This window comes from Planococcus citri, chromosome 2 (assembly GCF_950023065.1).
Source record: "Planococcus citri chromosome 2, ihPlaCitr1.1, whole genome shotgun sequence".
NCBI lineage: Eukaryota > Metazoa > Arthropoda > Insecta > Hemiptera > Pseudococcidae > Planococcus > Planococcus citri.
Window position 1 is genome coordinate 4,211,120 of NC_088678.1, and position 22,695 is coordinate 4,233,814.

The 22,695-nt window shown below is 36.6% G+C and overlaps 2 protein-coding genes across 8 annotated transcripts in view; one reads left to right on the forward strand and one right to left on the reverse strand.

The window, feature by feature from the left end:
• The window catches only part of nuf (rab11 family-interacting protein nuf), a 93,815-nt gene that overhangs the window by 65,221 nt on the left and 5,899 nt on the right, over positions 1-22,695 (reverse strand). For all 6 annotated transcript variants that reach the window (XM_065348097.1, XM_065348096.1, XM_065348094.1 and 3 more), the window contains exons 2-3: positions 16,939-17,094; positions 12,167-12,253 (exon numbers count right to left, since the gene is read on the reverse strand). In XM_065348097.1, coding sequence (XP_065204169.1) covers positions 12,167-12,253; positions 16,939-17,075 — 224 coding nt within the window. In that variant the 5' untranslated portion in view covers positions 17,076-17,094. The remainder of the gene's footprint in view (positions 1-12,166; positions 12,254-16,938; positions 17,095-22,695) is intronic.
• On the forward strand, positions 174-8,525 carry LOC135834256 (protein argonaute-2-like). Of its 2 annotated transcripts, none has more exons than XM_065348090.1 (19): positions 174-336; positions 644-1,324; positions 1,401-1,481; positions 1,559-1,760; positions 1,854-1,971; positions 2,049-2,239; positions 3,747-3,898; positions 3,996-4,221; positions 4,308-4,431; positions 4,532-4,651; positions 4,755-4,874; positions 4,983-5,101; positions 5,187-5,371; positions 5,447-5,618; positions 6,238-6,325; positions 6,417-6,611; positions 7,726-7,959; positions 8,035-8,225; positions 8,311-8,525. In XM_065348090.1, the coding sequence occupies exons 1-19, from the start codon at positions 321-323 to the stop codon at positions 8,426-8,428; spliced, it is 3,333 nt and encodes a 1,110-aa protein (XP_065204162.1). In that variant the 5' UTR covers positions 174-320; the 3' UTR covers positions 8,429-8,525. The 2 variants fall into 2 exon arrangements, with proteins under 2 accessions (XP_065204162.1, XP_065204163.1); XM_065348091.1 differs by having other exon boundaries at positions 1,401-1,476; positions 1,557-1,760.

Below are 22,695 nucleotides of genomic sequence, written 5' to 3' on the forward strand. Positions count from 1 at the left end.
AAATAATTTTTTTCCTCGTAACACACCTGCACAAGTACCTATTACGAGCTAGGAGAGCTCGTTTGTATGATGAAAACACTTGAAATAAGTACTTATTTGAATTACGAAATTCGTCATCATCGAGTACCTTCATAATATGACTCATTATTGCACCAAAACCTACCTTTTTTTAATACCTCCAACACATTATCGTTTTTATTCCGTCGATGTTAGTCACTTTGGTTGATTCGATTATTCAAGGCATACTCAATTTATGTTGTGGAATTACTCCGTTTTAGTGATATAAAGTTTGTATAATTTCAATTGGGATACATAGAGATATGGACAACAAAAAAAGTAAGCTCCTTTCATTCATTTTGAATATTCAGTCTTTCACTTTCTGACCTTAGCCATTTTTTAGTCTTACTTCACCGTAATTTGCTTCTTTTTGCTTCTTTCTTTCGCATTTGCATTTTTCGAACTTCCAGTACTTCGTTCATGAAGTAGCGAATAATCTGTATTCTGTAAGCTTTGTACTGAAGTTCGTTGAGCAACGTACACCTGTTGCTCATTATGACCAGTGGCCTGATTCCATGTATAGGATTAAAATACGAATTGATTCAATTTCATCGCGTTAATCGTTCGATCCGCGATATGTTTACAGAAAATCGTGGCGGAGGTGGAAAGAAATCAGGTCGCGGTGGGTTTCAACAGCAGCAAGATCGTGATCAGTCTAGACCCAATTATCCACCTGCAGAGTCTGGTAATCAATGCAGCCCAAGAGCCGGTGGCTCTGCAGGACCTAGCTTTCATGATCCTGGTTCTGGCGGTCGTTTTACCCCTCATCAGCAACAACGTCCGTTCGTACCGATCCAACCGGACCAACGATTTCATGCACCTCCTCCTATGCATCGAGGAGAAGCGCCAATACGTTGGGGGCCGCCTGGAGGACAAAGGCCATCGAGGCCTCCATTTACACCGCAACGAACACCATTCCGTTCCGAACCTTCTGCCAGCTCGTCGATTCGTGATCTGCCTGCTGCGTCAGCTTGGGGTTCGAAGAGTGCTTCAAGTGAGGCACCATCCCGAGATCCTCAGCCTGGTGGCGCATGGTCTCGGAAACCCGATTCTGATCAACCCGTTGCGAAAGCTGTAGATGCGAAAAGCGCATCAGGCGAGGTATATCGAGATTTTAAGCCTGAAGTTGCACAGCCGCAGCCCCAAGCGCCCGAAAAATCTTCCGAAGCGCAGGCATCTTCCTCGTCGAAATCCGGCAAGAACAGGAAGGGACGAGGCATTGGAGACAAACCATCAGAACAATCGTTGGAAACGGCTCTTGTATTGGGTAAGATGTCGTTTGGTCAAATTCGTGGTGTTTTTCACGTTGAATTTTAACGTACGTTTGTTCGTACTTATTCTAGGATCTTCGAGCCAACCAGGTACTAAAAAACCTGAAACCAAAGTTGTGAAAGCGGCTCCTCCTGCGAAGCCCGTACAACAAGGTACTGGTACATATGTTGGTGAGAGTAATTTTTGATTGAAGAAATTTTCGAGTCTAATTTGGGTTCACTTCTTACAGAACCGGACAAAACAACGGCGCCGTTGTTTGATGTACCAAAGAGGCCTAAAGATACTCTGAAACACCCTAGAAAATATTTCCAGGACGAGAAAGGAAGTCTTGTGGAAGTCAACTTCCTACGTATCGACTTGAAAAGCCTGACACTTAGAATTTTTCAATACCATGTTGCTTTTGAACCCAATAAACGTCCAGAGTTATTCAGGTAACCTTCATTTTTCATTATTTGAGTGATGTTTGTTCGATAGTTATAGAATTGTAATTAAATTCCTGACGTTGGTTATTGTTGTATTCACAGGGAAGCGTTGAGGTTATTATTCGAACAAAATCGGATTAATAGGCATCCAGCACACGACGGTCGTAATGAAATATACGTGGCTGGTTCTAGGATACGTTTTCCTGACGATACTGAATCGGTAAGGTGTACTTAGAGCTCAGAAGAATCATGAGAAAGAATGAGTAAAGATTTTATTGTGCTTCCGTACGTTTGTAGTTCACGGGCACAGTTGAAGTACCGTACGAAGAAGGACGTCTAATCAACTATACGATTACTGTTACATTTACGGTGGAGAAGGATTTGCAGTGGTTGGCCGCATACATGAGAAATGGTTCATCTTTAGATCCATTTAACCTTCAACCGTTGGACATAGCTTTGATGCACCCTGCGGTGTCCAATACAGATTTGTAAGTAATTTTTGTTATTCGTCAGCTTTTCTAGAAACAATGAATTATACTTAGATTGAGGAGCCGATGAATTTCAATTCCCATCACATTAGATAGATGTTGTGTTCCTGATATTTATGGTCCTAATCCTTAGTTTGTTACATTCCCATGTCTGGGTTGTGGTTAGTGATGTTATGAGCATATGCTCGCCGAGCAAATGCGCGCAAATGCCCGCATATGCGCGCATTTGCGCCCAAAAATGTTGAGCAAATGCGCGAAATATGCGTGATGAAAAAAGCATGTGACATATCAAAATACACGCCAGAGGTCGCTATTAATAAATAAACTAATAAAAACGCTATCAAATTAACTCTCCTCCCCAAAAGTCAAAAAATGAACTGATTTGAGCAGTTTTTACTTTGATTCCATAACAATTTCTCAGTAAAAAGTGATGAATTTTGGTTTTATTTGATTCTCAACAGTTAAAATATTTGAAAAACGTGTCCTTCAGAAAGTTCTGCTGTTTTCCCCTATTTTTCATGATGTCCTGTTTGTTTAACACTTTGTAGCCTACTCACTTGTTCTATTTTTAAATCATGAAACAAAACTTTTGAGATTCTTCCTTCTGAAAAATATTTAAGTATTTTTGGGAGAAAATGGCTTGTCTTTTCATATTATAACTAATATTTTTTGCTATTTCCATTTATTCTTTCTTCTTCTTCTTTTTTTTTTTGTTGAAAATATGAATGTTTAAAAATTGTCTACCAAGTGATGATAAATTGCGGGGCGGGGGAGGGAGAGGGAGACATCAAAGCATCTGAAAATTTTGAATTAGAAAAAAATCTAAATGCTTTTTGAAGTAGGTAGTGAAAAAATAATATTGAACCGCTCCCCATTCCATTCAAATAAAATTCGAGAAATCGTCTTGCTTTGTCTTTTTTACTATTTTTTAATCATAAAACAAAAATTTGGGGCCTCCCCTTTCTGAAAAATATTGAGGTAGTTTTGAAAAAATGGCTTGTATTTTCATATTTTGAATCAAACATTTTTCAATTTCCCACTTATTCTTTCCTTATTTTGGAAATTTCAATTTCTAAAAATTTTCACTCTACCTAGTAATGATAAATTAGGGAGGAAAAATCTAAACATTTTAAAATTTTGAATTGAAAAAAAATCGAAATGTTTTCTAAAGTATGTAGTGAAAAAAATTGATTGTAATAATATTGAACATCTCCCCTTCCTTTAAAATAAAATATGAGAAATTGTCCTGCTTTTATTGTCCTATTTTTCATGTTTTTTCGTTTTTTGGACAACTTTTCATGTTGAAAATCACAAATAGAAGCAAATAACGTCCATTTGTGGAATTTGCGCGCAAATGCGCGCATATGCGCGCAAATGCTCACCTTGCGCGCAGGCAAATGAATATGCGCGCATTTTAACATCACTAGTTGTGGTTCCCTTTCGAGAAGATCGATTCAACATTTTGTATGAAACATTTAAATCATCCATGCTCCTTGTGCTGTTTCAGAATCAAAGCTGGACGTGCATTCTTCACTGTACCGAATGCACCAACTTACTTGGGTAACGGAATGGATCTATTTAAAGGGCATACTCAGAGTGTGGTTATACCGTGGTTGGACGAAAGCGAAGACACGCCGCATTTATACCTGAACGTTGATGGTAAGCGTCCCTTTGACGATTTAATGCGATATTAGCACCTACTCGTACGATTTCCTAGATTAATGTTGACTATATATATTCGTGAATTTGATTACAGTGGCTCATAAAGGGTTTCCACGAGCGCAACCTGTCATCGATTACATTCGCCATCAATTTTTCTCCAGTGATAGAGGTCCCTCTCTACAGAACGATTCAATTTTAGCGAAATGGCAGATGCAGGCCGCTTCGAGTTTTCTGCAAAACATAAAGGTTTCGTACTATGATGGAGTCAGAAGACGCACTTTTAAAGTGGATTCTCTGGGCCAATCAGCCAGAGAGGCTAGGTTAGGATAAATATTCAGCGTGTTTAACTTTAGCACGTTGATTAGATGTCTTTTCACTTCGCTAATCGCATAATTTTCGTTGGTAGATTCACGCTGGCAAATGGACGCGAAACTACTGTACTGGAATATTTTAGAACCGAAAAAAATATTCGGTTGCAGTATCCCAATCTGCCCTGTCTAAATTCTCGTAATAGACTTTTTCCAATCGAAGTGAGTAAATTGCACGTTTACGTGAAACTACCCGTAGGTATTTGGATATTTCATCTTTATCTAGGTTGCTCTTATGCATGTATTTCCCCCGTAATTTCAGCTATGCTCTGTGGTTCCGAGACAAGTAGTTAACAAGGTATTGGACGCTGTTCAAACCAGTAGGATGGTATCAAGTGCCGCAAAGCCTACTTCCGAGAGGAAGACAACGATTAATCAATCGGTAATACTCGTACATACGTCATTCTCATTATTCTAAAATGCTGCTTAGTCGAGTTCGAGTTTGAATTTTTGATTCTATCATAAATTTTTTTTTCATTTCACAGCTAAGCAATATACCATTCGAAAGTGACCCCTGTATGGAAGAATTCGGTTTGACGGTGAGCCCTAATTTTGAAACCGTCAACAGTTATGAACTGAAACCACCGTCCATTCAATATGCCGAAGTAAGTAAATTTTATTATTGAATATTGTAAGTAATGAAACACGAGGGTTTTTGTAGCCAGCTTGTTTTGTCATCAATATTCTCCAACATATTTTTTACTTGGGTACAGAGTGTTTTACCAGTGAAGGATGGCCAATGGAGACCGCAAAATGAGAAATTCATAAGCCCAGTACCGTTCCTGAAATGGGTACTTATAAACACAGATTGCAGTTCTCGGAATATGGTTAAGTACGTCAACCATAAATTTAGAAGTAATTTTTTAGACATACGGTATTCTGAAAAAGTTAATTTTGTTTCGTTTATTATTTTCTAGTGATGTAATAAAAGAATTTCAAAACGCGGGTCCTGCGTGCGGCATCCAAATTGAACATCCGCAACTAATAGATGAATTCCGATTCAGAAGTGAAAACGATTTCACCAAACATTTTGAAGAATGGAAAAAAGAAGGTGCTCAGTTCTTCATGGTAATTTTGAAGGACCGAGATTCGAACGTTTACAGTAAGTATCTTCATTTCTATGGTATCAGCTCGCATCTTCTCTAATAAGCATCAACAAATCGTCTTTCAATTGTAGATTATGTAAAAAGAGCAGCGGAACTTCAGATCGGAGTGTTGACGCAGTGCATAAAAGCCGCAACTGTGAAACAAACGCAAGTACAAAGATTTGGGATGACTGCCCGAAATATTTTACTAAAGCTCAACGCAAAACTCAATGGCATCAATCATAGACTTGCTGCTGATTTGAAGTAAGTGAAAGTTCATGACGCTAAGATATTTTCATTACTGATATCATGAAAGTGCGTATTCCCACTCCTGCGTTGACGCGCGAAAGCAGCTCTTTTATTGGCAACGCGAGAAGTATTGTTCCGTGCGTTTACGAGGACTGAAAAGTTACTTTTCGGCCCTAGGACTAAAATGAACTTGAAGTGCGCATGCGCGTACGGTGCTAGAAACGCGTTTTCATGATATCACGTAATGAAATAGTATATTACACAACGAGGGCCGAAAAAGCGATTTTTGACGAGGGTGAGGTTTATGACCCGAACGAAGTGAAGGGAACAACTCACACGAGTTTAAAATCACTTTTTCTCCGAGTTTAGTGAAGTAATTTTTCCTGAACGAGGGTGGAAAGTACTTATTTTTACATCCGAGCGATTCTCGCGAGGTTGGAAAAGTAGTATGTACTTTTCACCCCTAGATAGGAAAAATATCTTACAATGCAAGCACCGAGTGAGCATTTCGGTGCTTGTATTGTAATATACTATTATAAAACAGATCGCTTCAAAGTTCATAATTTTTTTCTGTGCATAAGTAATTTTCAAAAAAAAATTCAATTTGTGCTTATTGGTGTGTTTTTTATTACAGGCCCGAGATTTTGAAAGAACATGTGATGATCGTAGGTGCGGATGTTACTCATCCGCCACCAGGTTCGAATGATCTGTCTATCGCTGCGGTAAGTTCATTGGTAAAAGTTGTGTTTGCGCATACCTACTTACCTAGGTAGTTGACGTTATATAATATTTTTCATCTTGTTTTGGGTGTAGGTGGTTGCATCACACGATGAATTTGGAATGCAGTATAACATGCAATACCGATTGCAAGCATCTACTGATGAGATGATTGGCGATTTAAAAAACATCATGGAGGCGCAGCTATCATTCTACGAGAAGAGGATGGGTGCACCCCCAAAACGTATACTGTACTATCGTGACGGTGTCGCGGATACTCAATTTGAGGAGGTGAGGTACTACTGTGTAAATCAAAATGAAATATTTCAATGATTTTCGTATCGATGTTGTGATGTTTGAAGTTTCGTGTTGATATTTTTAATAAGGTATTGCGGAGCTCGTACTCTGTTACTTTTTATTCTGTTCCTACTGGCTACATTGCCTTTATTTAGAATCCGCGAAAATCTGCGAGGACAGTAGCTTTTGAAAATGGATTTTGGATGGGTAGGTACTTGAGAAAATAAAGACGTTAAATGAAATATAAAAAGTGATTTTGAAAAACGTCCAAAATTTAGATTTTCAAAAATCTGCCAAAATTCCCGTAAAAAGAAAACTTCTTAAGTTTTGTTTCTTGTTGAAAATTGATTAAAATTGTTACCTATTTCAATTGCTAGAAAGTGTCGCGAAAAAACATTTTTTTGCTAATACTTAGGTAGGTATGTATAATTCCCAAAAAGTTCTGCTCTTGGCTAAAATTTCCATAGTTTTTTTTTTTTGCCAAAAATTCTCGCTTTTTCCTAAAATAATATTCAAAGTCTCCTTGAAAAAAAAAAAAAAAAATAGCTAAAAGTCTGGTTCATAGCCTATTTCCGAAAATTGCCAAAAAGCTTTTTTGCCAAAATTGGCCAAGTCTCTCTTATTAGCAAAATTGCAGATGGTTAAGGATTATCATTTTTTTTCGCAAAGAATGTCAAAAAAATTCCACATTTTTCCAAATTGTTCAATTGCGAAAAAATTTAATTCTTTAGCTCTTGAGTAATTACTTGGCAAAAGGAACTGGTTTTTGCTCTAAAGTATTGTTTTTTGCCTAAAATGTTGAAAAATTTACGTACTTTTTTCTTTGAAATATTTTTACAAATTTTCACGTTGAAAATGGTCGAGAATTTTTGTTTTTTGCCAAAAATTGCTGAAAAATCGTAACGTATTTTGCAGAATTCCAAAATAGTCCTCTTTAAAAATAAAATCCAAAACCCTTTTCTTTTTGGCAGGAAATTTCCAGAAATTCTTTCCTCTTGCTCAAATTGTCCAAGTTTTAAAATAGTGTCACATTTTTTGAAAAAATCTCCAAAAGTTTTTTCTAGTCTCTGAATACTTGGTTTTAATTATTTTAATTTCTCTTTCTTAGGTTCTGTCCTACGAAGTAAAGGAAATTCGGAAAGCTTTCGCTAAACTTGAGCCAAGGCCAACTCTTACGTTCATAATCGTTCAAAAAAGACACCATGCGAGATTTTTCCCGATGACTCGAGAAATGTCCGACCGAAGCAAGAATGTAAATGTGAGAGCGGGTACTGTGGTCGATGAAAAAATAACTCATCCGACGGAGATGAATTTTTATTTGGTCAGCCACAAAAGCCTACAAGTATGTGTATAATTTTATAATTCTAGTTCGCTTTGAACGTTATGAGAATAACGAATGATTTAATTGCATTTTCAGGGTACAGCAAGACCAACGAAGTACCATTTGTTGTACGACGATAGTTCTCCTGCTATCGATTTGATTTCCTTGGAACGACTGACGTACTATCTATGCCATATGTACGCCCGCTGTAACCGATCGGTTTCATATCCGGCACCTACATATTATGCGCATTGGGGAGCCGCAAGAGCCAAAGCGTTGTGGAGCAAGTGAGCAGAATTTTTTTCCTTATTCTTGAGGAGTAGTAAATGTAACTTGATACTAACTTATGTATTGTTTTCGGGTTTTTCCTAGAATTTTCTTGGATTTCAAGACAAGCGGCGAGGAACTTTCCGAGTTGATAAACCAGCAAGATCGACGTGGCCGAGTACTCGATGACGTCGTCAATGGCACGCCTATGTTTTTTATTTAAAATGAACAATTTTTCGAAATGTTCTTTTGAGGTGTAGGACTTATGAATTAATTAAAATACACTTATTAATACTGTAATAATATCGCATTAATCGATGTCCGAAGTTCACTTATTTTCGTCTGATTTCTGTTACTTCCTGATCGGTACCCAAAATTTAATCCCCCCCCCCCGAAGAAGCAGTCATTCGCCAATTAAAAACTGCAACTTAATTTTCTTGTCAATAATTTTTTTAAAACGGAATCGGGAAGAAAACCAGTTTTTAAAAGCATTCCAATCACGAGTATTTTTATTATGCTTACAAGAAAGTATGCACACATTTTTGAAAATCGACATATTACTGAGGTAATTATTACGCACCCAGATGGAAGTACAATAGTCCAGGAGCCCAACCTGAAAAAATGTACGAGGGGGTTGAAATTGGGGACCCGGCCCAAAAGTTACTATATGTAGTCCTCTTTCCAGAAATGCCACTCTGGCAATTCGCAGGTGGGGCTTTTAAGCACAGCGAAAGCTCAAAGTTCACAATTTTTTTGAACTTTCAACTTGGAAAGTTTTATGGCTGAAACTGGGGGATTCTTATAGGATTTTTCACGCTGAATCCAAATATGCCGGTCTGCCGACCCCTAAGTGTCCCCAAAGGGGTGCCAGAGTGGGTTAAAGGGGTAAAAATCGCAAAAAATGCTGTAGTTTTTCAATAAATTTTCGTAAAAATCAAATAGATGACAAAAAGAGGCGAATTCTTAAAGAATTTTTCGCGCTGAATCCAAATATGTCAGTCTGCTAACCCCTAAGTGCCTCCAAAGGGGTGCCAGACTACTTTAAAGGAGTGAAAAAGGCAAAATATTGAGGTTTTTCACATCTTAGGCGCATAAACATAGCATTATTTGGTACCTAATCATTTTAATCGAGTGTGGTTTGCGAACATAATTTTTGAAAACAGCATAAAATTCTTGTAGACATCCATACGCGAGGTGCCCCACAAAAATTGTCAACCCTCTCCCCTCATATTTACCCCTCGAAATGGTGTTTTTCAACTTATTTTATGATTTTTAACAATGTATGTGGATTTCGCGACGTACAATTTTAGGAGCATGTTTTTTGGATGTATATTTGACTCTTGAACATCATATTATACCTATATTTTTTTCTTATTCAGTGGGTTTAAATAATGAAGCTCCACTTCAAAACTATATACATAATAGAAATCGAGCTTAGGTTTAGGTTCAGACAGGGCTTTTTGATGAGTATAACACAAAATTCAAGGCCATTACGTGTTCAGGAGAATCGGTTCGAATCACAACGATACCGTATGTTGTAAAAGTATGTAGCTTAACTTCAAAAATAGTCGAAATTTAGAAAGGAGCCAAGGCTCCGGATGCGCTGGATGAAACTAAAACGAATTCTGACGTCATCTTTGCGTTCAGGGAGTTCGGTTCATATGAAAACGACGCCAATATTGTAAAAGTAGCTCCATGTTGAAAATAATGGAAATTTAGAAGGGAGATGAGGTTCTGGAGGGGCTGTGTGAGTGTAAAACAAAAGCTCAAAGTAACTATTTCAAAAATAGCGAAAATTGAAGCGAGGGGGGGGGTTGAAGGCTGTGGAGGAGATGAGATGCGTGTAAACTAGCCGAAAATCTGAGGTCATGTTCGTGCTCAACGGTATTGAATCATGCGGAAATGACACCCTATTATTTTCCCCGAATTTCCTATTTTACCCCCTCTACGACTTATTATATCAATTTTTCATCGCGGCCCACCAAAACAAAAATTTTGAAAAAATATATGATGTTCTAGAGTTAAGAATACATCGAAAAAACGTGCTTCTAAAATGTACCTAGCGAAATATACATTGTTAAAAATCATAAAATAAGTTGAAAAACACCATTTCGAGGGGTAAATATGAGGGGAGAGGGTTGAAAATTTTTGTGGAGCACCTCGCGTATGGATGTCTACAAGAATTTTATGCTGTTTTCAAAAATTATGTTCGCAAACCACATTCGATTAAAATGATTAGGTACCAAATAATGCTATGTTTATGCGCCTAAGATGTGAAAAACCTCAATATTTTGCCTTTTTCACTCCTTTAAAGTAGTCTGGCACCCCTTTGGAGGCACTTAGGGGTTAGCAGACTGACATATTTGGATTCAGCGCGAAAAATCCTTTAAGAATTCGCCTCTTTTTGTCATCTATTTGATTTTTACGAGAATTTATTGAAAAACTACAGCATTTTTTGCGATTTTTACCCCTTTAACCCACTCTGGCACCCCTTTGGGGACACTTAGGGGTCGGCAGACCGGCATATTTGGATTCAGCGTGAAAAATCCTATAAGAATCCCCCAGTTTCAGCCATAAAACTTTCCAAGTTGAAAGTTCAAAAAAATTGTGAACTTTGAGCTTTCGCTGTGCTTAAAAGCCCCATCTGCGAATTGCCAGAGTGGCATTTCTGGAAAGAGGACTACATATAGTAACTTTTGGGCCGGGTTCAACGCTTTCATTATTATTTTTTCTCGAGATGATACTTGAAAGATATTTTTTCAAAGATTTACGAATCCAGGGTCACGCTCGTGACCCCCCCCCCCCCCAACAAAATGAAAACGACGATTATAAACGAAAACGATAGAATTTCTTCAAAATAAACTTCGGCACGCTAATTTTAAAAAAATCAGCTTGTTTGATAATTTATAAATGCAAAGATGTTTTGACGTTTTACAAAAGAAATTTTGTAAACATAACGAAGACTTTTCTCAACGCAATGCGATTCATTATACAGAATCTCGATTGTATTATAAATAGCAATACCCATTTACCCAACCTGCCATGATGTACTTATGTGTGTAACAAAATTGCATTCATTCGAACTCAAAAATTGAAAAAATAATCGTCATCCCTACAAAAAATTATCATCTTTTGGGCTCAAAAATGTATAGTTCTTCCAATTCCAAAACAGAATAGGGGAGGGATTTCCAACCACTACGTATTTTTTAAAATACTTTCTCAAAAGTTGAAAGTCGTTTGTTCGAAATATTCAAGATACCTACCTACGAGTAAACTCATGTCACATATTTTGTATTTATTCAGGAACGGAAGAAAAATCGTTCAAATAGGGTCATATTTCATATCTCTTCCTCATATACTCGCATTTTGGAATTAGTTCACAGATAAGTTTCAAAAATACCAAATGGAATAATTTTTTTCCTCGTAACACACCTATAGTAGGTATGTATAAGTATTACGAGCTACGAGCTCGTTCGTACTATACGATGAAAAAAACTTGAAATATTTGAATTACGAAATTCGTCATCATCGAGTACCTACCTACATATATGACTCATTATCGCACCAACCTTTTTTTTTTAATACCTCCAACACACTGTTTGGAATCGGGAAGAAAACCAGTTTTTTAAAAGAATTCCAATCACGAGTATTTTTATTATGCTTACACGTAGTATGCACACATTTTTGAAAATCGACGTATTGCTGATTGTGAGGTAATTAATACGCACCCAGATAGCAATATAAGGAACTACAGAAGGCTTAGGAGTCTTATGCACATAAAATGTAAATAAATAATGTAAATATTGCAAATTGAAGGTACCTACATACATATGTATGTAGTTATTTAGGTACATTGTTATACACGTACATTTACATAGACATATGTACATTATTTATATAGGTACGTAACAAAAGTATTTAGTAAAAATGTACTCGTCGTTTTAACACGACTCAGACTCACCTAGGTAATTGGTTAACAGGAGGAGAATCTATTTCGCCTTCTCCATAGCATTCGTAACTTTCACCATCGGACATACTGGAGCATTGGCTATAAAAAAAAATACCATATTTGCATTACAAAAGACGCCAGTCAATATGTACAGTACAGTACATAAAAATATCGGTTGAGTAAAAAGTATAATGTCTCCTTTATAATCTCGAAGACTTTCTATAATACGAGTATACGGTAGTTTTGGTAAATACACAACAGACAGATAGGACATTATTATTACGGATATAAACGTCATTAAAAGTAATATAGTATAGAAGTTTAAGTACAGTTCAATTATCGCCCTGCACCTTCTAAGCGGTCCATGAGGTCCCGACAATGAAGGATTTTACTCACTCGATGAATTATTACCACACATCTCGTTCTTATTATTTATCGAGAGAAAAAACGATTAAACTTTGGGAAATGACTCGCGATGAAATATTAAGATGGCAATATTACCGTTAGTTATGATTTCGACGTCGTCGGATTTATTTGATAGCCGCTTTCGATATCGATCTTTGAAATCTCATAAATTGGTCTACAACGCGACGAAAAACAAATTGAAGATTGATTTCATCTCAATTCGTTCAATTTTAGTACTCAAAAAACTGGAAACGTCCTAGACTAATTTCTAATTTTTTTTTCTCAAGAAATTGGAGCTAGACGAAGGTGAGGAGAGTCTTACGAAAAAAATTAGTAACCAAGAATTTGAATCTGGTGCATCTCATAATGTTAAAAAGTAATATGGCACGTTCGAGTTCAATTTTTTTTCAGAATATTCGAATTTTCGAGAGAGGAGGGGTCTAATTAGAAGGATGTCTCAAAATTTAAACTTATAAATAGCAACATTAAAAATATTGAAAAATAAAAGTACCACAAAATTGAATATTTATATTTTTGACCAAATTGGAGCGTTTGTGAAATGAGGGGGGGGGGGATAATAGTCCGGCATATGACAATAGGAGTAATTGTACCCCCCCCCCCCGCCGATCCCCAGAGACGACTTTTTTCTTAAAGAGGACATCCTAAGGAACATTTTAAAGCAAACTTGCCCAAAAAAAAGTTGGCCTTACTTACAAAATGGCGGTCATTTTGATTGACAGGTCAGCCGAAATCACAGATTTTGCGTTTTAACATAGGACTAGCAAACTTTACAAAGGTAGATCGAAAGATCATGCAAAAATTTTATCACCTGTCAAAATTTCAAGAGCTAAAGAGCGTTTTTCGATTTTTGGTGAATTTTTGAAAATCGAATTTTGGCCAAAAATGAGGGAAAAAATCAAAATTTTACCAAATTGACCCAGAAAGCTGAAATTTGAGATATACCCTATTTTCGACATCTCAAATCGATTGGAAACGGCTTCAACGCGTTTTGAACAGTTCTGGAGCCTCCAGCAAATTTTTGAGACTCGAAATTTCCACAAAATTCCATCAAATTGGAGTTGTAAAGCTGAAATTTATTCTAAAAAATAAATTCAATACGCTACAAAGTACAGCAGGTACATTTCAAGTCGTTTTGGAGCCTCAGCAACTTTTTGAAAATTCCTGAAGCCTCCAGCAGATTTTTGAAACTTTAAATTTTCACAAAATTTCATCAAATGAAGATGGAAAGCTGAAATTTACTCTACACTCCAATTTTAACACCCTTTGAAGATGACTTCAGGTGGGTCCAACTCGTTTTAAAACCTCCAGCGACATTTTAAAAAATTACTGGAGCCTCCAGTACATTTTTGAAACTTAAAATTTCCCCACAATCTCATCAAACTGAGATGGAGAGTCGAAATTTATTCTGCAAACTATTTCAATACGCTACGAAGTTGACTGCTGGTGGATTTCAAGTCGTCTTGGAGCCTACAGCAACTTTTTGAAAGGTTGTATGGCGTTTTTTTGGAAAATTGAAATTTCCTAAAAGCAGGTGGGAGCTTCAAAACCATTTGAAACCACCATGTAGTCTGCGAAGTAAACAGCTCGCCAACTCCAATTGATAAATTGATGTTGTGGCAATTTCAAGTTTCAGAAATCTACTGGAGGCTCCAGTAATTTTCAAAAAAGTCGCTGGAGGCTCTAAAATGACTTTAACCAACCTGAAGTCATCTTCAGAGGGTGTTAGAATTGGAGTGTAGAGTAAATGTCCGCTTTCCATCTCCATTTGATGAAATTTTGTGAAAATTTAAAGTTTCAAAAATCTACTGGAGGCTTCAGGAATTTTCAAAAAGTCGCTGGAAGCTCCAAAACGACTTGAAATTTACCTGCAGTACTTCGCAGCGTATTGAATTTAGTTCTTAGAATAAAATCCAGCTTTACAAAATGGCGGCCATTTTGATTGATAGGTCAGCCGAAATCGCAGATTTTGAGTTTTAATATAGGACTTGCACGAACTTTTTCAAACTTTACAAAGGTAGATCGAACGATCATGCAATAATTCATGACCTATCAAAATTTCAAGTGCTAAAGTGCGTTTTTCAATTTTTGGTGAATTTTTGAAAATCCAATTCAGGCCAAAAATGAGGAAAAAAATCAAAATTTTACCAAATTGACCAAGAAAGCTGAACTTTGGGGTATACCCTATTTTCGGCATGCCAAATCGATCGTTTTGAGCAGTTCTGGAGCCTCCAGCAGATTTTTGAAACTCGAAATTCCCACAAAATTCCATCAAATTGGAGTTGTAAAGCTAAAATTTATTCTAAAAACTAACAATACGCTACGAAGTACTGCAGGTGAATTTCTAGTCATTTTGGATCCTCCAGCAACTTTTTGAAAATTCCTAAGGTCTCCAGCAGATTTTTGAAACTTTAAATTTTCACAAAATTTCATCAAAGTGAGGTGGAAAGCTGAAATTTACTTTACACTTCAATTGTAACACCCTCTGAAGACGACTTCAGGTGGGTTCAAGTCATTTTAGAGCCTCCAGCGACTTTTTTGAAAATTACTGGAGCCTCCAGTAGATTTTTGAAACTTGAAATTTCCCCAACATTAATTTATCAAATGGAGTTGGCAAGCTGAAATTTACTTCGCAGACTACATGGTGTCTTCAAATGGTTTTGAAGCTTCCAGCTACTTTAGGGAAATTTCAATTTTCCAAAAAAACGCCATACAACCTTTCAAAAAGTACCTGGAGGCTCCAAAACGACTTGAAATCCACCAGCAGTAAATTTCGTAGCGTATTGAAATTAGTTTGCAGAATGAATTTCGACTCTCCATCTTAGTTCGATGATATTTTGAGGAAATTTCAAGTTTCAAAAATGTACTGGAGGCTCCAGTAATTTTCAAAAAAAGTCGTTGGATGCTCTAAAATGACTTGAAATCCACTAGAAGTCGTTTTCAGAGTTTTAACACCCTCTGAAGACGACTTCAGGTGGCTTAAAGTCATTTTAGAGCCTCCAGCGACTTTTTTGAAAATTACTGGAGTCTCCAACAGATATGTGAAACTTTAAATATTCACAAAATTTCATCAAATGGAGATGGAAAGCTGAAATTTACTCTACACTCCAATTTTAACACATTCTGAAGACGACTTCAGGAGGGTTCAAGTCATTTTAGAGCCTCCGGCGACTTTTTTGAAAATTACTGGAGCCTCCAGTAGATTTCTGAAACTTGAAATTCCCGCAACATTAATTTATCAAATGGAGTTGGCAAGCTGTTTATTTCGCAGACTACATTCAAATGGTTTTGAAGCTTCCAGCTACTTTTAGGAAATTTCAATTTTCCAAAGAAACGCCATACAACCTTTCAAAAAGTACCTGGAGGCTCCAAAACGACTTGAAATCCACCAGCAGTCAATTTCGTAGCGTATTGAAATTAGTTTGCAGAATGAATTTCGACTCTCCATCTCAGTTTGATGAGATTGTGGGGAAATTTCAAGTTTCAAAAATCTACCGGAGGCACCAGTAATTTTCAAAAATATCGCTGGAGGCTCTAAAATGACTTGAACCCTCCTGAAGTCGTCTTCAGAATGTGTTAAAATTGGAGTGTAGAGTAAATTTCTGCTTTCCATCTCCATTTGATGAAATTTTGTGAAAATTTAAAGTTTCAAAAATCTGCTGGAGGCTTCAGAAATTTTCAAAAAGTTGCTGGAGGATCCAAAATGACTTGAAATTCACCTGCAGTACTTCGTAGCGTATTGAAATTAGTTTTTAGAATAAATTTCAGCTTTACTACTCCAATTTGATGGAATTTTGTGGGAATTTCGAGTTTCAAAAATCTGCTGAAGGCTCCAGAACTGCTTAAAACGGGTTGAAACCATTTCCAATCGATTTGGCATGTCGAAAATAGGGTATATCCCAAATTTCAGCTTTCTTGGTTAATTTGGTAAAATTTTGATTTTTCCCTCATTTTTGGCCTTAATTCGATTTTCAAAAATTCATCAAAAATCGAAAAACGCACTTTAGCACTTGAAATTTTGACAGGTGATAAATTTTTGCATGATCTTTCGATCTACCTTTGTAAAGTTTGAAATGGATCACAGATACCTACACATTTTACTACCCTCGCAAATCATTTTTCACTAGACGTCTCATTATTTTCAATTTTTTTTTTTTTATGATTTTTTAGGAATCACTGATCCAGTAGAAAAATTATCCATCCATCTTCAACTTCCTAGAACCGCGAACCGAATCCGTATCGCTATCATCGTCGTAATCACTCTGCTAATTCTTTCAATATTGAAAGTAATCGATATTGGTGAGCAAGCATTCGATTGAAAAATATCAAAATATAGAGGAAGAGATGCTATATAAGTTTACCTGTTCGTATTCGGTGTCTTATCGGATAAATCTTGATTAGTGTTGGGCATTGTTTGCTCATCTTCGCTTGAAATTGAAATAAGTAACTGCGTATGAGCTTCTGGTCTCTCGTTGATGGTATTATTAGGCGCCATCATGGTCCGCTTCGCGACGATACTGAAACAAAAAATGCTCGCAAATGAGAACCCATTGTTTGTAAATTGAAAAAATACACGAATACGAGCATAATAATATGTAAACGTATACTACACGAGTAGGTAGGTATATAAATATTCACCTGGGAAACCTTACAAAACCGCCCTATGTTTCCGGAAGTACTTCCGGTCTTTTAGGAATTCTTTCATAAAATTCCAGTCCAGTCGACTCTCGTTAGCACGCGCCCTGCAACTCCACAAAAAAGATTCGGTTACGAAAATTTCCTTTGGCCTTTTGTGCGGTAATTTCCTTCTTTCGCAGATGTTACGTTTACCCATCGTACGTATGACTTACGAGTACATCCTCTTCTATAGGGTCTATCATCTATTGTCGTAGTAGTATGAATGTGAAACCGAATACATGTCCCTATTATTTTAGGTATACCTATACTTTGTCGTCTATCAATTTCGACGCCACGTTTCATTTGTCGCGATTATATACCCTGGTATATTGCGTGGTTCGCCCGAAACTATTTATAGCTTTCACCGAAATGAGCTAATGTAAGCTGATCGAGTTCTGCCTCTATTCTTCTGTTTCCACACAAGGTTTTTCCGTCGAGTATCGAGTACTCGCCTAATCAATTTTATAGACGATTGTACGTGTTGTGATAGGTGAAGTGAAAAAAAAAACTCGCGATTTATTAATAGGATTCTTTGTATCGTTGCAAGATGGTTTGATTAACGTGGATTGGTCTTGTCTCCTTGACAGTGGTTCGAATGTAGCATCGTTTCAGAATCACGTAATCCTCAATGATGAATGTACAAAGTAGGAACCGTTTGTGAATGATTTCATCGGAAGTGATATGATCGTTTGCGAATAGTAGGACAGCAGAAACCGATTTTGAAAAAATGGAAGTGTAATACGAAGGTCAGATTTGGATAGATTTTATGACACTTTTGAAAATCTGAAATTCTCAAAATATACTCGGAGACTCTTAGAATGGCTCGAAACCATGTCCAACCGATTCAGAATATTAAAATGAGGGTATTGAGTAAATTTCAGTTTTCAATTTCATTGGGTGAAAATTTTGTGGGAATCTCGAGTTTCAAAAACCTGCTGGAGGCTCCAGAACTGCTTCAAACGTTTCGAAACCGTTTCCAATCGTCGATTCGTAAGATCAAAAATAGGTTGTATATTAAATTTGAGCTTTCCACCATTCGGAGACATTTTGATTTTTTTCATTTCTGACCCAAATTTGATTTTCAAAAAAATCACAAAAAAATCAAAAAAGGCACTCCAGCCAGAGTCGTTTTAAACGAGCCAGTGGGGGGGGGTGTGGGGGTGCCTCCCTTCCCCCACTGAAAGAAAAATCTTGGCAAAAAGTTGAAAAAATTGGGTGAGTTGGAAGAAGTTTTAATTTCATAGGGTGAAATTTTGTGGAAATTTCAAGACAAAGGAAGCTACAAAGAACAGTGCCGCAAGACAAAAAAGATGATAAGAGAAACACGACAGGAACAATACGAAAGGTTTGAGGCAAACATGGAGAGGGACACATATAAACTAAAACCAAAAGTGTACAAAATAATCAAAAGAATATCATAAGATAAGGTACACAGAGCCAACATTGCCCCACCAGACTGTGAAAAAATGGTCGAATACTATGGGAACCTATGGAGTAATCCCAACAATGAAATTGAAGTGGCAAACCATGAGGAGAACAATCAGCCATCTCTTGGGAAGAGCTAGATGGAGCCTTGAAAAGCTCCAGAAATGGAAAAGCCCCAGGAAGTGATAAATTACCAACAGACTTATTCAAGAACGCCACAATAACCATTAAGAAGAGACTGCTAGCTTTCTACAATAAAATACTATCAGGTGCGACCATACCAGAAGACTTCCGCACTGCAATTGTAATACCCATCTTCAAAAGATGAGACCGAAATGACCTAGGAAACTACTGTGGAATTAGCGTACTAAATGCTGCTCACAAAATACTTGCAAAGATGCTAGCGAGAAGAATCGAGAGCCATGCGGAGCCATTAATATTGGAATGCCAAAATGGATTTTGAAAGGCAAGATCATGCATAGATGGGGTATATGCAACAAAGCTGCTGATGGAGAAGAGATGAGAATACAACCTAGACACCCACATGTGCTTTGTTGATCTGGAGAAGGCGTATGATCGAGTACGAAGGAAGAAGTTGTGTCAAAATCCTGAGGAAAATTGAAGTGAATGAACAAATAGTACGTTTAATTGAAGAAATATACACAGATAATGTAATAAGAGTAAGATCTGGAAACATGTCAGAAGCAAAGAAGATAAGAAGACGAGTAAGACAGGGATGCCCAATGTCATGTAGTCTGTTCAACATCTACCTTGATGACATGATTAAAGAATGGCTGAAAACCAAGCTAAAAGGGCTAGACATCAACGACACCCATGTCAATACCCTGCTGTTTGCTGATGATCAGGTGGTCTTTGCTGACAACAAAGATGACTTATAGAGAGCAATGTACAACCTTCAGAAAGTAGCTGATAAGTACAGAATGAGAATCTTGTCGTCAAAAACAAATGTAATGGCCTTTGAGGGGAAAGAGCCAATATGCAGTAAAATTGTTGTAAATGGACTGTCAGTGGAACAAGTTAAAAGCTTTAAATATCTCGGATGTGAGCTGTCATATGAAGGAGAAGTTGATGCACAACTTAAGATCAGTAAATTCCTGAGAGTAAGCGGTGCTATAAACCGAGCCATACCTCCAAGAAAAGTCAGAGCTGAAACTCGAATAAGAATCTACAATACACTGGCAAGACCAATGCTGCTGTATGGAAGTGAAACATGGACAGTGAGAAAGGATATAAAAAGCAGAGTAACCGCAGCGGAAATGAGATTCATGCGAGCTACAGCAGGATACACTAGACAAGATAGGAAAAGGAAGGAAGACATCCTGAAGGAGCTAGGAGCAGAGCCAATCATTAGATGAGTGAAAGATTACAGAATGAAATGGTGAAAACACGTTGACAGAATGCCTGATGAACAGTCCCCTCAAAAAGTTAAAGAGTACACTCCAACTGGCAGGAGGAGTAGAGGAAGACCGAAGAAAAGACTTGATGATACATCGGCTAGCAAATTCTTCTACATTTTCCCAGATGGGCTGAACAGCTCACCAGGTCAAAGTTCAATGATGATGATGATGAAAAAAATGCTGGAGGCTCCAGAACTGCTGGAAATTGTTCAAAACTGTTTCCAATCGATTCGTGAGGTCAAAAATAGGGATGAATACCAAATTTCAGACTTCTTTGTCAATTTGGCAAGTTTTGATTTTTTCCATTTCCAGCTCAAATTTGATTTTCAAAAAAATCACCAAAAAAAGCTCTTCAGCGCCTGAAGGCTGAAACTTTGACTAGTGATGTATTTTTGAATGCTCTTTCGATTTAACTTGGTCGGTTTCAAAAATTGTTTTGCTTCCCTTATTAGTATAAAACCGGTGATGATGAAATAATTGCCGAATGCCCAAAACCTTAGCAATTGAGAAGAAATGTTTCCACGATATACGATCAAAGGATTACCCAAGACGAATACCTGCTCAAGAGTTGAACAAACGCACACACGCCTTATGGGCAGAAAGAAATGTAAATTATTTAAAATGTAATTAAAATTCTACGTCGAAGTGATGATCTTACGGTTTATTGTGACATTAATAATGGTTGTCTCGTGAATTGACCATTGTTTTATTATCCTCGTGCATGTAAACTTTGTATGTATGTAGCAGTCGTACTCGTTTTGTATGTATTTTAACGTATTCTCAATTGTTGCATAATGAACATACGAGTACGCATATTACCGTACAGCCGCAGAACAGAGAACAGCTGAGCAGAGAGCAGAGAGCAGAGAAAATACCGACCATACTCTAACGGGAACCTGAATTTTTTCCATGCATTAAAGAGTTGGCTGGCGTTTTCGCGTATCCATAGCCTTGAAATTTATACACACCGGTACACACTACACCTACATTACAATATGTGCACCTTGACAATATATCTATACGCTTTGTGTTCACCTAAATAATCTCCTTTTTGGTGAAAATTTTTCGGCGTCGTGTTAGATACCGTGTTTGTTTACCTACGAGTAGGAAAAAAAAATTCAGAAGATCGTAAATTTTCGATAGTATATTATGGCAACCTTGGATTCGACGTTTTGAACGTTTGGCTAGGATACACCTGTTTTTTTTTTTTTTTTTTTTTTTTTTTTAATAGTATTCTCAATTGGTAGACCTTAAGTGCTCGTCAAAAAAATAAAAATTCAAAAAGTTCTAAAATGCTTCAAAATTCAGATAATGATGGAACATTATTTGGAAAATAATCCAAGGTAGAAGCACCTAATTAATGTTTTATCGCATTCAGTTTACATCAAAATAATATTATTTTTTTGCATTTTTGTTATAATTACGAAGTTTTTGACGCAGAAGTCGTATAGTAGCATGACATTGACAGTATTTGCATATTTACAGGATAATATGGACGTGGGAGAGGAGGGGGAAGGGTTTTAGAGGATTCGGATCAAAAAATTAAGGTCATATTCGTGTTAATTAGATATTTTCGAAAACATAATATTCGATGTAAGTATCACATTAATATGACTTTAAATTTTGGGGGGGGGGGGGACAAATTTTACCCCAAATTAGAGAGAGGATTTCCGATTTCATTGAGAGTGAAAATTTCAAGAAATTGTGCCAATGATCTCAATTCAGCATCAAAAATAAAGTCGATGGTCATTTTCTGATAATTTCAACTATAGCTGGCACCTGAACTAAGTACGATTTTGAAATTTCAGTTCTCACAACGAAATTAATTTCGAGCTAGTGAGAAAGATATTATTCCAGCTGACAGAAAAATTTTTGAACCGAACGAAACTAGTAAATCGTGAGAACGTGCAAAAATACTTTCATTACGAGCCAAAATTTCAAATTCTTCAGAGGATTTTTCTATTTAGGTATGGTGAATTTTTGAAAATCAAATTTTACCATCTGTTTGGGTTTGGATGACCGAGGAAGGTTTTTTTTTATTGAAAAATGGGACATTTGGATTACCTGTGCTGTGTGCTCAGACATGAAAAATTATCAAAAAAATTGATAAACATTTCGATTTTTCATTTTTTTGTTTTTCAACTGTTGAGGGCTCCCATGAAAAAGATCGACATTATTAAGATTCTCAAGGAAGATTTTCTTCTGAAAAAATCCAAAATTTCCAAAATAAGAAATTCAGCCATTTTTAGCAGCATTTTTGGACCTCCTAAATTGAATTTGGAATTTTGATTTTGCCGATTTTCAACTTTTTTGACAGGTTATTGGAATTAAAATACTACAAATTATTTTTTTGCCCATTTTTGAAAAAATACGCTCTTTTACACAACTTTTGGCAAAAAATCGAGACTTTTGCTAAAAACTGGAAATTTTTAGCTATATTTTAGGGAATAAAAAGAAACCTTGTAGCAATTTATAGCAAAAAAGTGAGTCTTTTTCGCAATTTTTAGCATTTTTTGGTTAAAAAAAGCAAACTTTTTTTAGCAATTTATCAAAAAACGAGAATTTTTTACATTTTCTGCAAAAAGTAAAACCTTGTGA

What these genes read in the sequence shown, in the direction of transcription:
- LOC135834256 (XM_065348090.1), top strand. An exon ending in TCAGCCACAAAAGCCTACAA is followed by an intron (nt 7,960 to 8,034) that starts GTATGTGTATAA and finishes TTGCATTTTCAG; the next exon opens with GGTACAGCAAGACCAACGAA. An exon ending in GCCAAAGCGTTGTGGAGCAA is followed by an intron (nt 8,226 to 8,310) that starts GTGAGCAGAATT and finishes GGTTTTTCCTAG; the next exon opens with AATTTTCTTGGATTTCAAGA.